The sequence below is a fragment of the Mus pahari genome, chromosome 21 (assembly GCF_900095145.1).
Source record: "Mus pahari chromosome 21, PAHARI_EIJ_v1.1, whole genome shotgun sequence".
NCBI classification, from domain to species: domain Eukaryota; kingdom Metazoa; phylum Chordata; class Mammalia; order Rodentia; family Muridae; genus Mus; species Mus pahari.
The window spans coordinates 25,207,111-25,220,972 of record NC_034610.1 but is presented as its reverse complement, the minus strand read 5'-3'; the positions used below and the strand labels follow the sequence as shown (position 1 = coordinate 25,220,972).

Here is a 13,862-nt window from a genome sequence, read left to right as displayed (position 1 = left end):
TGTGTGTGTGTGTGTGTGTGTGTGTGTGTGTGTGTGTGTGTGTGTGTGTGTGCTCGTGCATTCGTGTGCACACATATACATGTGTTGCTTACGCCCTTGTGCATGTAGAAATCAAAGGAGAGTTTATAGGAGTCCTTTTTCCCCTTCCTGAGTTGCAGACTTAGCATCATTACCCACTGAACCATGTCACTGTTCCAATAAAGCAATAGAGAATCGTTCTCTCTCTCTCTCTCTCTCTCTCTCCTGTTTTTGTTTGTTTGTTTGTTTTGTTTTTTGGTTTTTTGAGACAGGGTTTCTCTGTGTATCCCTGGCTCCCCTGGAACTCACTCTGTAGACAAGGTTGGCCTTAAACTCAGAAATGCATCTGCCTCTGCCTCCCGAGTGCTGGCATTAAAGGCGTGCGCCATCACCACCTGGCTGGGATTTTTGATAGGTCATAATCTCAAGTGAAAACCACATCTGTTTTCTGGCCTATTGCTCCTGTTCAGATCCTTCATCCAAGCCTAGATAATGCAGTAACAAATGTGTCCTCACCCAGGACAGGGGACCAATGGCAAACCTAAGTAAGGACACCACTAAAGCCAACATGGTGAACCAAAGAGTTTTATTGGGGTTACTGTAGCAGCAGAAATGACTCAAAGATAGTTGCATCACCAACCCCCAGAGTAGTTGCCAGCTCACAGAGCTGGGAACCTGGAGTTCACTGCACAGGCAGTGGCAGCTCCACAGGCTGGAGAGCATCCTTTCCAGATGGCTGAGGCAACCTGAGCCTCTCCTAGGCAGCTGAGTCTTCCAGTCAGTGTCTCCCATCAGTCCTTTCTGATTTTATACACTCAGGGAGGGAGGGAACTTTTGAATCTTGTCAGTTTCAGGGATTTCCTAAAGCCTTTGAGTTGTTCACTTCCTGAACTTAAGGAGCTTCCCTGAGGATGGACTGTCTCACCTTCCCATAGAACTTAGAGCTTCCCTCCAAGGTGAAGGGTTTAATCTTGGAAAGAATCGCTGCCTATCAACCTGGTTCTGGTAAGGGGAGCCATCGTGTCCCTTCCTGAGATGTGCTGCCCAGGCAGTGTGTCAACATGGCCATGAAGCCTATGGGAATGGCCCAGCCTCTGCTAGTCTGGCATCACATTGCTGGGGTTTTTGCTTGTATGAGATCTTACTCCAACAGTATCCTCTGAGGTCACACAGCAGTTATAAACAAGGCTCCGGTGACATTCCAAACCCTCGGTTTCCTCATGGGGATTCACTGGAAGTTATTTTGACAAAATCTAGGGAACACTCTGGAAGCTGGTGCGAGGCGGGGGTTTGGTGCTCATCTCTGAGTGCCCTGAGTGGGCTTCCTTCCCACTTTGCTCTCTGGATTGGTGTCTGGTTCTGGTGGCAATGAGATCATATATTCAACTCTCAGGCCGTGTTAGTGGAAATGAAGTCTAATGTGATTAGATACTAATGCAATGTAATGGAGGATTGGTATTAAATTGAGACCTTCTGATCTTATTACTCCACAAACTCTGGCTCCCTCTTGCTCAGCCGTTGTCCTGCCCAGAGCCCCAGGCCAGGCAGAAGCTGAAATGAAGAGAAGAGGGCACTGTCTGCCAAGGACACTTAACAGGCCTTCGCTCAGGAGCTCCAGCAGGGGCCCAGGCCTGACACTGGGCTCTGTGGGGCCTGGGAGGGCTCACATGCAGTCTTTACCTTAAATCTAAAGTCTCTGGAGCCATGAGGCGCAGGGCTAGAAATGTCCCTCCCACCCTGTCCTCCAACTGAGACCCAATGAAGGCTACAGCTGTTGTGTGTCCCAATCCCGGCCAGCTGGAACGCGTACCCAACCTCCCTTATGGCTGAGGCCGGGGTTCTGCTGCCTCGCACAGCATGATGCTAGGCTCAGAGCCACACATGTGGGACCCCACAGCCATGCAGACTTATCCTACTCACACGCAGTGTCCCATAGGAAAGTGAGAGTCGCCCCCCCCCACATGCACACACACACACATGCACACACACACATGCACACACACACATGCACACACTGGGAAGCAGGGCAGAGAGGCGTGTGTGGGAAGGGCAGGTGAGTTGTCTTTATGTGTGAGTAATAGTGTTTTTACAGAGAGAGTAATTTTTCTTACTCTGTTTTCAAAAACCTGCTTCCAGAGGCAGAGGCTTTGTGCACAGGATGGTAATGACTTTTTAATGACCTTAAGAGGACTGGTGTCCGGGCAGCAGAGAATCCGGCTCAGTGGGCGGCGCATGGGGAGAAGGAAGATGGAGCACCTGAAACCAAGTGGGGAAACCAACTGCAGATACAGATATTTCCTTTGCTAGTATCGCTTGGTAATTAGACAATTACAGGAAACAGCTTCACAGCAGCTGGCATTTCCACAGCGGGAGGAGGGACGGCAGCAACTGTGGGCTCCTCACGTGGATGATAGAAGACAGGGCGGGAGCTTGTAGGCACAGTACATCCCATGAGCCAGAGAGTGCCAGGGCAGGAGCAGGGCTCCACCCGCATGCCTGGTGGCTTCTAGAAGAGCTAGTTAAGCCCAGACAGAGGAGGAGGACTTGTCTTTAAACTGTCTGTCTGGATTGTAGCTGGGACACAGTCAGTGGGAGATGTGCTTGCTGGGCGACCCTGAGGAGCCGAGCTTGGGTCCTAGCACCCACTTAAATGGCAGGCATAGCAGTGCGTGCCTGAACTCAGTGCTGCTGTGCAGGGAGGCCGGTGAGCGTCTGGAGCTCACTTGCTACCTGGTCTCAATGAAAGGCAAGTTCTAGGTTCAGCGAAAGACATCTCCAACAGTAGGGTGGACGGCAGTAGAGGCCTTAGAGCCCGGCCTCCCTGTGCACGTGAGCGCTATACACACACATGGGAGAGGGGAGAGAAAATAAACACTGGAGGCCACCAGAGCTGGGCAGTCCTGAGGGACTGTGGGGCTGTGTCTGCAAGCTGCGAAGGTTGGAGCCTTGCCGTGCACTTGCCTGCCTGGGGACCAGCTCCAGCATGGAAGTGAGCCATGCAGCTCCAAGCTCAAGTGTAGAACCTGCCTCACCCCGTTCCACCCAGCCACTGCTTCCTACACTGTTTCAGAACGCTCTTCTCAGCAGCTTTCAGGACAGACACCCTACCCCTGACTCGTGTGCTGTATGTAATGAATTACCTACCGATGCCAGCAGCGGCCCGGTGAGGCAGGCCCGCCCAGCCCCGCCCACACGTAGACGAGGACATCTCTTCTATAAACTCCCACCACCCTTGATTATGTACATTCAGACATACTCTTGTCACCAGGCAAACATGGTCTACAGTCTTGCTTTGTTTCCTGATGACTATGCACCCTAAGTCACAGTCACAGACAGTAACAGTGCCTGTTCTGGGAGATGGCAGATGCCCAAATAGGACACTGCCTTTCCTGCTTCCTTCAGTGACATCGTAGGGGAAGCCCTGCCCCATCTCCAACTCCATCCCTCTGCAGATTGGGTCTCCTGGTACAGTAGCCGCCGTCAGCAGGGCCGGCTGTATCAGCTAACCAAGCAAACTGTTGCTTCCTCTCAGGTCCTGGCAGTCAGTCACCTTTGAAAGACAGCCTGCGTCCTTCATCCGAATCGTCGGCACACACAACACAGCAAATGAGGTAAGGCTCTCTCCTGAGAACTGCAACGGCATTTCCTGACAACCAGGTAACCACCGCATCCCAAGTGGGCTGTTGACCCTGCCTGCTAGTGGCACTTAGTTACCACAGCTCCATATAAAGGAGGTGACTGAGCGGTGTCCCTGTGTGCTGTGTGGGTGGCTGAGCTGTGGTCCCTGTGGTCTGTGTGGGTGACTCTTGTCCCTATGCATCCTCTTTCTTTTGCTCTGTCGACATTCATTAGCTACACCTCTGAAAGGCTCTGAGAATCCTAAAGTAATGGCCATGCTTGCACTGTGTCACTGTCATTTCTGCTTCTCCCAGAGCCACCAGAGCCCTCAGGGGCCTCTGTACTTGGTATGTAGCTAGTGTGTGCTTGGTGTGTAGCTAGCATGCGCTGCGTTTTGGTCAAAAGTGCTGGTGTTTCCACGGGTGGGTGATACCATAGAAGGGAAGCCTGCGGCATGAGCACCCACACCAGGGAGGGCCTCCTGCCCTGGCTTCTCAGAGGGTGGGGACTCCTGTGAGTCCTGCAAGTCCTGGGGTAGGGTCCTGGAGAACTCAGGGGCCGCCCTGACCAGAGTGCCCCAACGTGTGAAGGGAAAACATGTTAGCTAGCGAATGAAGGAAAAGACAGTCGAGAGGAATGCTGGGAGGGACTTCTGCTGCCTCTGGGGAAGAGGCTCCACATAGTCATTTGAACACCCTGACTCCACTAGAGCCAGCCCAGATGTGACAGTTGTTTTCATGATGTCCCTTCTTCTAGAAAGTATCCAGGTGTGTTACGCACTTCAAATAACACTTTCAAAAGTGGAAATATTGTTGCAATTTAGTTCTGTTTTTGCCTTTTTATGTATTTAGAATACTAATGATCCACACTCACAATGGTTTCTTACACAGAACAGCTTGTAAATAGAACCCCAAATGTTTTCTGCAAAACTAACCTGAAATTTTCAAAAGAATGAGTCCGCTGAGTCCTTTACAGATGTCTGAACCTTCTATCCTAAGCAGTTATGGTGAGCAACTGGAGCCCATCTTAAATTGTAGAATACACGACGAACAGGACTTCAAGGGAGAATCCTTAAACTGTCATTCCGGAAGCCTGCATATTCCTGGAGACATGAGGATGTAGCCCACTCCCAGACAGAATGTTTCTTGCTGTTCCACTGGGTTTGGGGGTACCCTCTGGGAAAACCAGTGTCCCCTGTCAGGGCAGAGTAAAAGGAGAAGGGAGGAGGATGACTCGGAGCCGGAGAGCAGAACCCCTGGGGTCAGCGCAGAGGGACAGACGATGAGGCACAGCCGATGATGGGGCACGGCCAGGGCAAGGAACCTAGGGATGAATGTCCGGGAAGGCGCCGTCTGTCAGCCCAGGGAGCCTGTCGCATGCTGCCAGAACAGATAGATACGTGTGTGCTTCACCTCAGGAAGTTAGTCTTTCAGGGCCAGGGTGCACACAGTCTGCCTGGTAGAGAAGGTGGCTCATCTGTCTACCCTTGTGTGGCCTTTTTTGGGACGTATCCCTGGAAGTGGAGTTAACATGAGCTCTGGTTCCCTCTCCCTTTCTGTGAGGACACTAATCACAGGGCTCTAGCCCCATGATCCCTTCTAAACCTAGTGGCCCTCAAAGGCCCTGCCTTCTGATGCTGTTCCTCAGGGTGGGGTCAATCACACCGTATGAATCTGGGGGATACTGGCATGGAGTTCTTACAGGTCTTACGGGACTTGTCTCCTTCAGCCGAGTTCTTGTACCCCAGGTGTGTACTGATGCTGCTGTCGTCATGGTGCACAGGAGGACCTAGGTCTTGTTCTTTTATTGGCCATGAAATAGCCACTGTGTTCATAAAAGGAAGGAGACCATGAGCACCCTGCTGCTTTGCCAGAGTGGGGTTGTGAGCAGCCAGGATGGGATCAGGGTGTCCTAGTCAGTATGGATGTGGCTGAGACTCTCCTTGTATGGACTCCTCTGTAGTCTCTACAGCCTGGAGCCCATGAAATAACAAGGTCTCAGCCTCCATGGTAGATTCTGTCTTAACCTCCAAACATCCAGCTGGCTTAGAATAACGGAGGGCTGATACTGAGGAGGGGCTTGTGCCCATGACTGGACTGTGTCTAGCCAGGCCCTCTTGATTCCAAAGGCCCAGCATCTGACTGCTGTGGTAATCCCCCTCTACCTTAAATCTAGGCAGCTCTGGGCAGTGGCAGCTGCTTGGTCTGTAGAGGTTCCGGTCTCTTAGTCACCCATTGGAGCATGCTTCCCTACAGCCTTCTGCAATCCTCTAGGAAGTCCTGCTTCTCCTCCCTGTTGGCCCAGTTCCCACCTATCCACAGAAGAACTGGCAGACAACATAGTGGTCCCATCCATGTTGGGTGCATGTCACAGTGGGCTAAAGGACACGGAGGATCTCAGGTAGTAGGACCCCCTTTATGTACACCGCAGACCAGGAGAGATTTCATGTGCTAACCCTGCTAAGGCAAAGGTAAGGGGACAGCCACTGTCTCCAACAGCCTGGAGTTCCTGGGGTAGGAAGGCTTGGGTCAGGCGGGAGAGCCCTGCTCACACCTTGGTTGTGGCTAAGTGTGCATAGTTCTCATTAGCTATGATATAGCTAAGTACTCTGTACCAGGAGCTCCTCCCTAGACATCCTCTCGGGGTTTCTGTATCGTGGCCTCTTGATAGTGAACAGTCACTTTCCTAAGAGTTGGGATGGGGCCAGGGACAGTGTTACATCAAGTCAGGTGTGGCTCCCTGAAAATCATGACAGATAGTGAGGTGCCAAAGTGGGCACTGCGCACCCTGGCCTGGTACCTCAGGTAACTGCATCATATGCTCATGGGCTTGTGTTGTGCGGCAAACATGCTGGGGGTGGGGGTGGGGCGCTGAGGTTGAGCATGTCTAGGAACTATACAGCCTCTCTGCCTAGCAGAGTGTCCCTCTTGAAGAGCCCTGTACTCGAGTAACATTTATTTCTAAGTCATGTTTCAAACGGTGGACAGGGTACAGGGTATCTGCAGTGGGTCCTGATGCGGGTGTGCCTAGGGATGACCGAAGGGCGGGGTTTCTCTGAGCATCCTGGGAGTATCTAGATGAGGGGCTTGCAGGTCATCCCACTCCATGCCCATGTCAGGAATGGTAACCAGCTATGAGCTTGCTGCAGGAGGGCCTCACTGGCCAGCAGCAGCAGGGCAGGGTCTGCATTTGGCTGATTGAGCGGCCTTCCAGGCTGAGGGGCCTGAGAGTGCTTCTGGGATCCTAGTACCGCCTTGTTCCCATAGCAACATGTGGCTTTAGTGGAAAAATAAAGCCAGGGAAACAGACTCTGGAAAAACTAAATAAATGTTCATTGCTGGCCTGAGATAATTATTTCCCAGACCTCCTCTAGCATGTGCCCTGACCCTCTGCAGGACTGTCCTTCAGGGTGCTCCCTGGAGACATCTGGGCCCAGAAGGACCTCTGTGCAGTGTAGTGGCAGACATGCAGCAAACAGCAGGTAGCTGCAGACTCAGAGCAAATAGAGGAGACAGCCCCACCCTCCACAAGATAGCCCCGCCCCCACAAGATAGCCCCGCTCCCACAGGATAGCCCCACCCTGCACAAGATAGCCCCACCCTGCAATGAACAACTCCAGCCTGCAGCCCCTATTCCTGCAGAGAGACGGGCGCTCCTGGAGGGTACAGCATGAGTTGACCCTGGCACACACAGGCTCATGTGCTACCATGGACAGGGTACTGTTTGCAGTGTGAGAGCAGCAGTGGCCTGGGTGCGCAGACAGTTGGACTTGGGGAACGGTCCCAGAGGAGTAGGCCCATGCCCTGCCCTGCAGCTCCTGAGAGTGGAGACCATGGCATGGCACACACAGTCCTACACAGGGTGAGTGGGGACAGAGTGTCTATGCAGGAATCCAAGAGTCAGCTCTTAGGGATCACTAGTGAGAAGAGGAGGGAGGAGGGAGAGCTGGAGTCTTGCTCAAGGTTGTGTCCCCTTGTCCTGGGAGGAGAGGGTGCCATGGTGCTTGTGAGAAGATGAAGGGGCAGAAGTGCAGAGTGGGATCCAGGAGGGGCACAGACCTCAGCAGGGAGGCACTCAGTGGAGATTAGGTGCCTGTGGAAAGGCCGAGGGGCCACAGGAGAGCCAGCTGGCATGTGGCAGGGAGGTGGGAAAAGACAGGCCACACTGTGCCACCTTCCCCCACCACTCTGTGACCCCCAAGTCACTTCACCATTGACCTTTGTAAGCCCTGGCCAGGACTGGGGACTGAGGCATCCCAGAAACCCTGGGGCCAAGGATTCTCCCACTCTTTCTGTGGGTCTGCTTTGCTTTTAAATGACTTGGAAGTTTCCCCACAGACTGAGACCTTCATTCACCTTGCTTAGGCTCTGTGTCCTCTGACCGGAGGGCTAAGAACAGCTCCCGGAGGGAAGGAACAGTTGAGCTGCAGTCGCTGGGCCACGTGCACTCAGGTGCGGTGCCAGGGTAGCGCTCACTGTCAGGGTGCAGTGCCGCTCAGTCAGGCATTTCCTTCTGGAAATGCCTCCACAGGACACCCGTCTCCTAGGCGACTCTCAGTCCAGTCAGAAGGCAACTCAAAAACACACTCACATTAAACAGGAGGAGGAAGAGGAGGAAAAAGGATTGCAGCTCTACCTAAGGAAAGGTTACTTTTTTCCAGAACTTTCCAAACAGTATGGTTGTAGCTCTCTGTAGGTAGGAGGGAGTAGTGCCAGGCCTAAGCATTGTCACCAGAATCTTAATTCCATACCCAGGGATAAATAAATACTCATAGAAAATAATACTTGTGCCTTCATACTGAGGTGCGTGCCTTTAATCCAGCACTTGGAAGAAGGGGCAGAAAGATCAGGCGTTCTGGGCCACCCTCAGCTATGGAATAAATTTTAGGCCATTCTGGGCTTCATGAAACCCTGTCTCGACCCTTTTCTCCCAGATGTCTCCCTGTTAAGTGGTCCCTTGTTTGAAAATAGCATTGTGGTGATCTGAGTAAGAATGGCTTCGAAAGACTTACGTGTTTGAATGCTTAGTCACGGGAAAGCTGTAGTATTTGAAAAGATTGGAAAGATTAGGAGGTGCGGCCTAGTTGGAGGAAGTATGTCACTGGAGGTGGGCTTTCGGGCCTCCGAGGTGAGCAGGAGAGAAGTCACCGGCTGCCAGTCACCGGCTGGCTCACGGCTGACGTGATGATGGGTGCGGTCCTGGGATGGAGGGACCGTCCTTGGGCAGCCTATGAGAGGAGGGCTGGGTTTTATAGACATGTACCTAGGACACACACGTCAGAAGTGTGGGTCAGAAATGCTCTGTACTGATTGGCAGGAACGTGCTCTGTGCAAATTCCTCAGCTGAGAAACAAGTCATTGATGAGGATTTATTGCCTTTTCTCAATTTCTGCTGCAGTTCACAGTGGGCTCTTGGACTAATAGGTCCCTCACTATCCCTCTCCACCCTCCTTCCCCTTCTACTCCCCACCCTCTCTCCCTTCGTCTTTTCCTGTAAAAACATTGAAAAAGTTAGCATGTGGTTTAACTGAAAGATTGAGGAATCCTCAGAATTTCAGAAGGTGCCAGGCCAGCGTACATACAGGCTCCCAGAAGGGGCATGCCAGAGCATTTCAGACACCAGGATTACAGTTCCCAGAGGCTGCCATCATGCCAATGAACAGCAGCCACAAGAAAGGACACCGGGTGTGAGGGAGGCTGGGTCCGATCCATATACATGACTACATTGCAAATTGGCCGCTCCTCTCTGGGGAGAGATCTGGGCCGCTGAAGATGGTTCAGCGAAGGTGCCCCTTCCCGAGCAGAGCAATCAAACAGGCTAATGGGATACACGATTGCCGAAAAGTTGAAGGGAAAATGATGCGGAGACCATGGTAATGGCTTTGCATAAATCACAAGCGTAGCTCTGCCCGGTACGCCTCATTCACTTTTGGTCACATCCTTCCCGAGGAGTATCGCAGTCTGGGGAAGCTTCCGAGGAAAGAAATTGAACGGCACCAGCTCCAGAGCAAAGAGAAGGCAGGACTTACCCATTTCACCTTGTGCAAGACCCACAAGTGCCTGGCGGGAAGAGGGGAGGGGAGGACGTGGATCAGGAACATTTCCAAGGCCCTCTGTGGGGTCACACTTGCTTGAGCCAATAGCTCCCCCCACCATTTCCATACAAGTTGCAGAGACAGAAGGCCACCTTCCCAAAGTCAGGCCCAGCACGGCTGCCCTCAAATGTAAGGGTTGCACCTTCATTTTGAGACCAGAGGCCTTCAACTTCAGGCCCTTCTAGAGGTCCTTGGACAAACTGGAAGGTGTTTGGCTGCCTGTGTGTGCTGAAGCCAGGGAGCTGCACGCACCCGGGGCTTTTACATGGCTCATTAGCATCCTGGATGGCTGCATGACTGCCCTGACCTGGGAACACCACTGGAATGATGGAGCCAGGCACAGTGTTCAGAGAGGTGGCCAGAGCCCGTTGAAGGCAAGTGCCACAGTGAAGTCCTAGGGCCAGACCCCGGCCTAGATGTCCCCCAGTGGTCCCCTTTGTCTGCCTCGAGCTCTTTAGGGCCTGGTACCTGCAACCTTCTCTGTGGTATGAGGACCAGTTCTCCGGAGCGTTCCCTAAGGCTCACTCCAGACATCTGCGCTCCTGACCATGGATGCAGGCACTGCTCCTCTGTCAGAGCCCCGTACGCGGGCGGCATCCCAGCAAGCAAGGCAGCTTCTGCTCACTGGTGAGCACCCCCCAGCCCTGAACTGCTGGGCTTTACCCTAGGACCAAACTGGTCAGAACTGGGGCTCAGCAGTTGCTGTACATTGAGAAAAACAGCGTCCTCAAGAGGACCCATGAGCCTCTGCAGGCACCCGTGTGTGGGAGGGGCAGGCGAGGTCTGCTCAGAGCCCACAACTTCCATGGCCTGCCAGAGTCCGAGGGTCACTGCAGGACGGTGCTCTCCGCAGCACCTGTCACTGCGTCTGTCCGCGTCACTGCATCTGCCATCTGCGGCTGCAACTTCTTTTCTTCTGTTTTCTTTAAAACCGATTCCTTCCGACTGACTATAAACTGCTGTTTTACCTCATGGTGCCCAAAGGTTTAAAGGTTTGTCACCAGCTTTCTCTAAACATCATTTGAGTTTGTCACACATGTGTTTTTTCTTTTTCTAGCAGTTTGGCTTTCAGGAGTCAGCCACGTCTGGAAGTCTCTGTGTGCGCGCGCGCACACACATATTCACACACTCTCTCTCCCTCTCTCTTTTTCCCTCCCTTCCTCTCTCTCTTCCTTTAGTTCCCAGCACAGCCTCCCTCCCAGCACCCCCCACCCCATGACATGTGTGTGCCTTAGACACCTCCATCCATCCACAGAAGCTGACCACTCCCTGCTTCCCATCCTCCAGAGAGCTGAGAGAAAGTGCGCCCCACGCCAGCTTGCGGCTCCCAGCATGCTGTGTATCCCACTCACGCGTGTATTTCACTGGGAGCCAGGTGCCTGAGCAGGAAGGCAGGCTTTGTCTGGACTCCTGCTTCAGGCTGCCTCAGACCTGAGTACAGCTTAGTTCCCCGCTCAGGTCCTAGTAGAGCCCTCTTGTCTGTGCAGGGCCTTGTTGGAAGTGGGCAGGGTATGGGTCTGGGGTGATGCCCTTCGGCTATACCCCCACCTCCCTTTTCTTGGTGTTTTGAGTCAGGGCTTGTGTAGACCTCAACAATGCTCCTGCCTCTGCTTATCAAGTGCCAGGATTATAGGCAAGCACCATCCCTCCTGCCTTTACCTGGTATGTAGAATCCTTTGTTGAGCTGGACTTCCCACACCATCCATTCGCCCTGCTTCAAGTGTGACTACATTGGCCTGTGGAGGGTTGTGATGGAGCCAGCACCACTGCATTCCTCCTACCCTGAGCCAGGGGGCTAAGGAGGTGGCTCAGCAGGCCAGGGCTTTCGCAGAGAACCCAAGTTAGGTTTCCAGCACACACACCCCCCCCTTTTTTTTTGTCAGAGGAGAAAAGCCAGGCTGCGTGCTCCAGCCAGAGCACTGCTGATGTGCCCGTGCTGGACGCTGGTAACTCTGGGACCATTCATCTCTTTGTATGTATCGGACCTGATACATCCTCCTTGCTGCTTTCTGGTGTCTGAAGCAGACAAGGAGCGAGCTGGGTGGCCGGGAGTTGCTCCGAGCTGACACCAGTTGGGGTAACTCTGAGCCCCAGGCCGAGCCATCTCACTGGCTTCTTTCTCTCCCAGGTGTTCCACTGTGTCCATTTTGAGTGTCCGGAGCAGCAGAACAACCAGAAGGAGGACAGCAGTGAGGAGCCAGGGACAGGGGACCTCAGCACCCCCAGTCAGCAGCTCGACCCTCATGCACCTCGGGCACCCAGCGCCAGCTCACTACCACCGAGTCCGGGCCCCAACTCACGCTCACCCAACCAACAGAACCAATAAAGCAGGCAGAGGATATAGTGTGACTCGGGTGGGCCTGGATGGAGCTGTGTCCTCCCCTGTCCCTGGGAGGAACAGGCCTGGCTGCAGAACTCACCCCAACCAGGTTTTTTCCATCCGGGGACAGAAGGGTGCCTGTGTTCCCCCCACTCCTCAGGCAGTCTCTGGGGGGAGGAAGTGGGTCTCGATTCTTCAAGCCTACCATCTATCCCTACCTCTAATCTAACCCAGGTACCAGTGCTGAAGCAATCTACAGACAGGCCCAAGCTGGCATGAATTAAGGAAAAAAAAAAGAAGGTACCCCAGGCCTCGACAAAACCAGGAGAGAGCCCGGCCCTCCAGCCTGAGGCCCCAGCCCCGGGGTCCCTACTGTGGCTCGCTGCTTGATGGTTTGTAGCTCTGCAGGGTCTCTCCGCCAGCTAAGTCGGGGTGTTGAAGGCTTGTAGATGGCTCTACAAAGTCTTCCTCAGTCTCCAGTGCTTGCCTGAGGGCAGAGCAAAAGCTTGTCCTTCCTAAAAGAGACCATCGTGCCTGCCAAGGAAAATCCTTGAGTTCAACGAGATACACAATGTGCAGATCACCCTGTGGACGCTGGAGTTAATACCGACCAGAGTGCCGCTGTTAGCCTCTTCCTGATGTTTACCTGGGAGGCAGCGTGCAAGCTGTTGAGAATGACCCCGAAGCCCATGTCAGCAGACACCTGCCCAGTCCAAGGCTGACGCTTCTGGGCCTCGTGGTTCAGCTGCCCTTGGACTTGGATCAGCCAACAGATGGTGTGTCAGGCGCACAGGCCTGGGACCGACCACGAGTCTCCCACCCGGCACAGAGCAGGTCTTGGGCGCTTCCAGTTTTGACCACGGCAGCTCCACCCGGTCCCTCTGTCCCTCCTGTGGCTTCCATGAACAGCTCTAGCCTCTGCACTTCCCAAGGCCCCATGTCCTGTTAGCATGCTCAGAGGAGGACAAGGCTAGTCAGCCAGTCAGCTTTCCGAGTTCTCGTTGGAATGGCTGGTCCACATGAAAGAGGCCTCCGCTGCAGTGGAAGCATCTTCCTGTGAGTTCAGGCTTAGGTGGCAGAACCGGTGCCCAGGGAGACGAGTCAGCAGTCTGAACCTCTGGCTTCATTTTGCTGTGTGCTGTGGCTGCCTGTGGTAAGGAGTCTTCCATGGATGTAGCCAGGTGTAGCTATTGTGTGTGGGGCAGCGTCCAGTCTGGAGTTGTCAGTGTCTCTAGCAAGCAGTACTCCGTGCCAGCGCACAAGGAACCCCAGTCCTGTAGAAGATGGAGTTTGTCGCTTTTGGAAGATAAGTGTGAGAGCTTGTTAGTTTTGTTGATCGTTTGCTTAAGGATCGTTGCTCCCCCTCCTGTAGCCCAGGTTGGCCACACTCGTGGAGTCCTACTATGTTGCCACCCTGAGTTCTGAGTTTGTGGGTATGAGATAGCACACGGTGCCACAGGCCCAGGTCTGGAGTCCAGCAGCTTCCTGGGGCAGTGGGTCTGAGCTGGCAAGAAGCCCCTGGTGTCACCCCAGACGTCACCACACACACCTGTCAGGCTAGGTGCTCAGCACTCATTCTCTGCAGCCACATTTCCCATCTGGCTAGCCCAGACCATCATCTGAGACCCACACCTTGTGACTTCCTGTCTGCCTTCAGACCCCCAACCCCCAACCCCTAGTGCATTCAGGCTGTAAGACCTTAGAGCTGGTTACCTTCAATGTGCACGCTGCTATGGTGCCCTCAGATACTCAGGAGGGGAGATGGGACAGCAACGTCACCGTTGCCGGGAGTGGGGGATAGGGACGGTTCAG

General features: G+C 53.7%; 1 protein-coding gene across 1 annotated transcript in view; it reads left to right on the top strand.

Moving 5' to 3' along the window:
• The window catches only part of Btbd9 (BTB domain containing 9), a 341,572-nt gene extending 329,238 nt beyond the window's left edge, over positions 1-12,334 (top strand). The window contains exons 10-11 of the mRNA XM_021221073.2: positions 3,551-3,629; positions 11,859-12,334. Coding sequence (XP_021076732.1) covers positions 3,551-3,629; positions 11,859-12,056 — 277 coding nt within the window. The 3' untranslated portion in view covers positions 12,057-12,334. The remainder of the gene's footprint in view (positions 1-3,550; positions 3,630-11,858) is intronic.
• Positions 12,335-13,862: the final 1,528 nt, after the last annotated feature.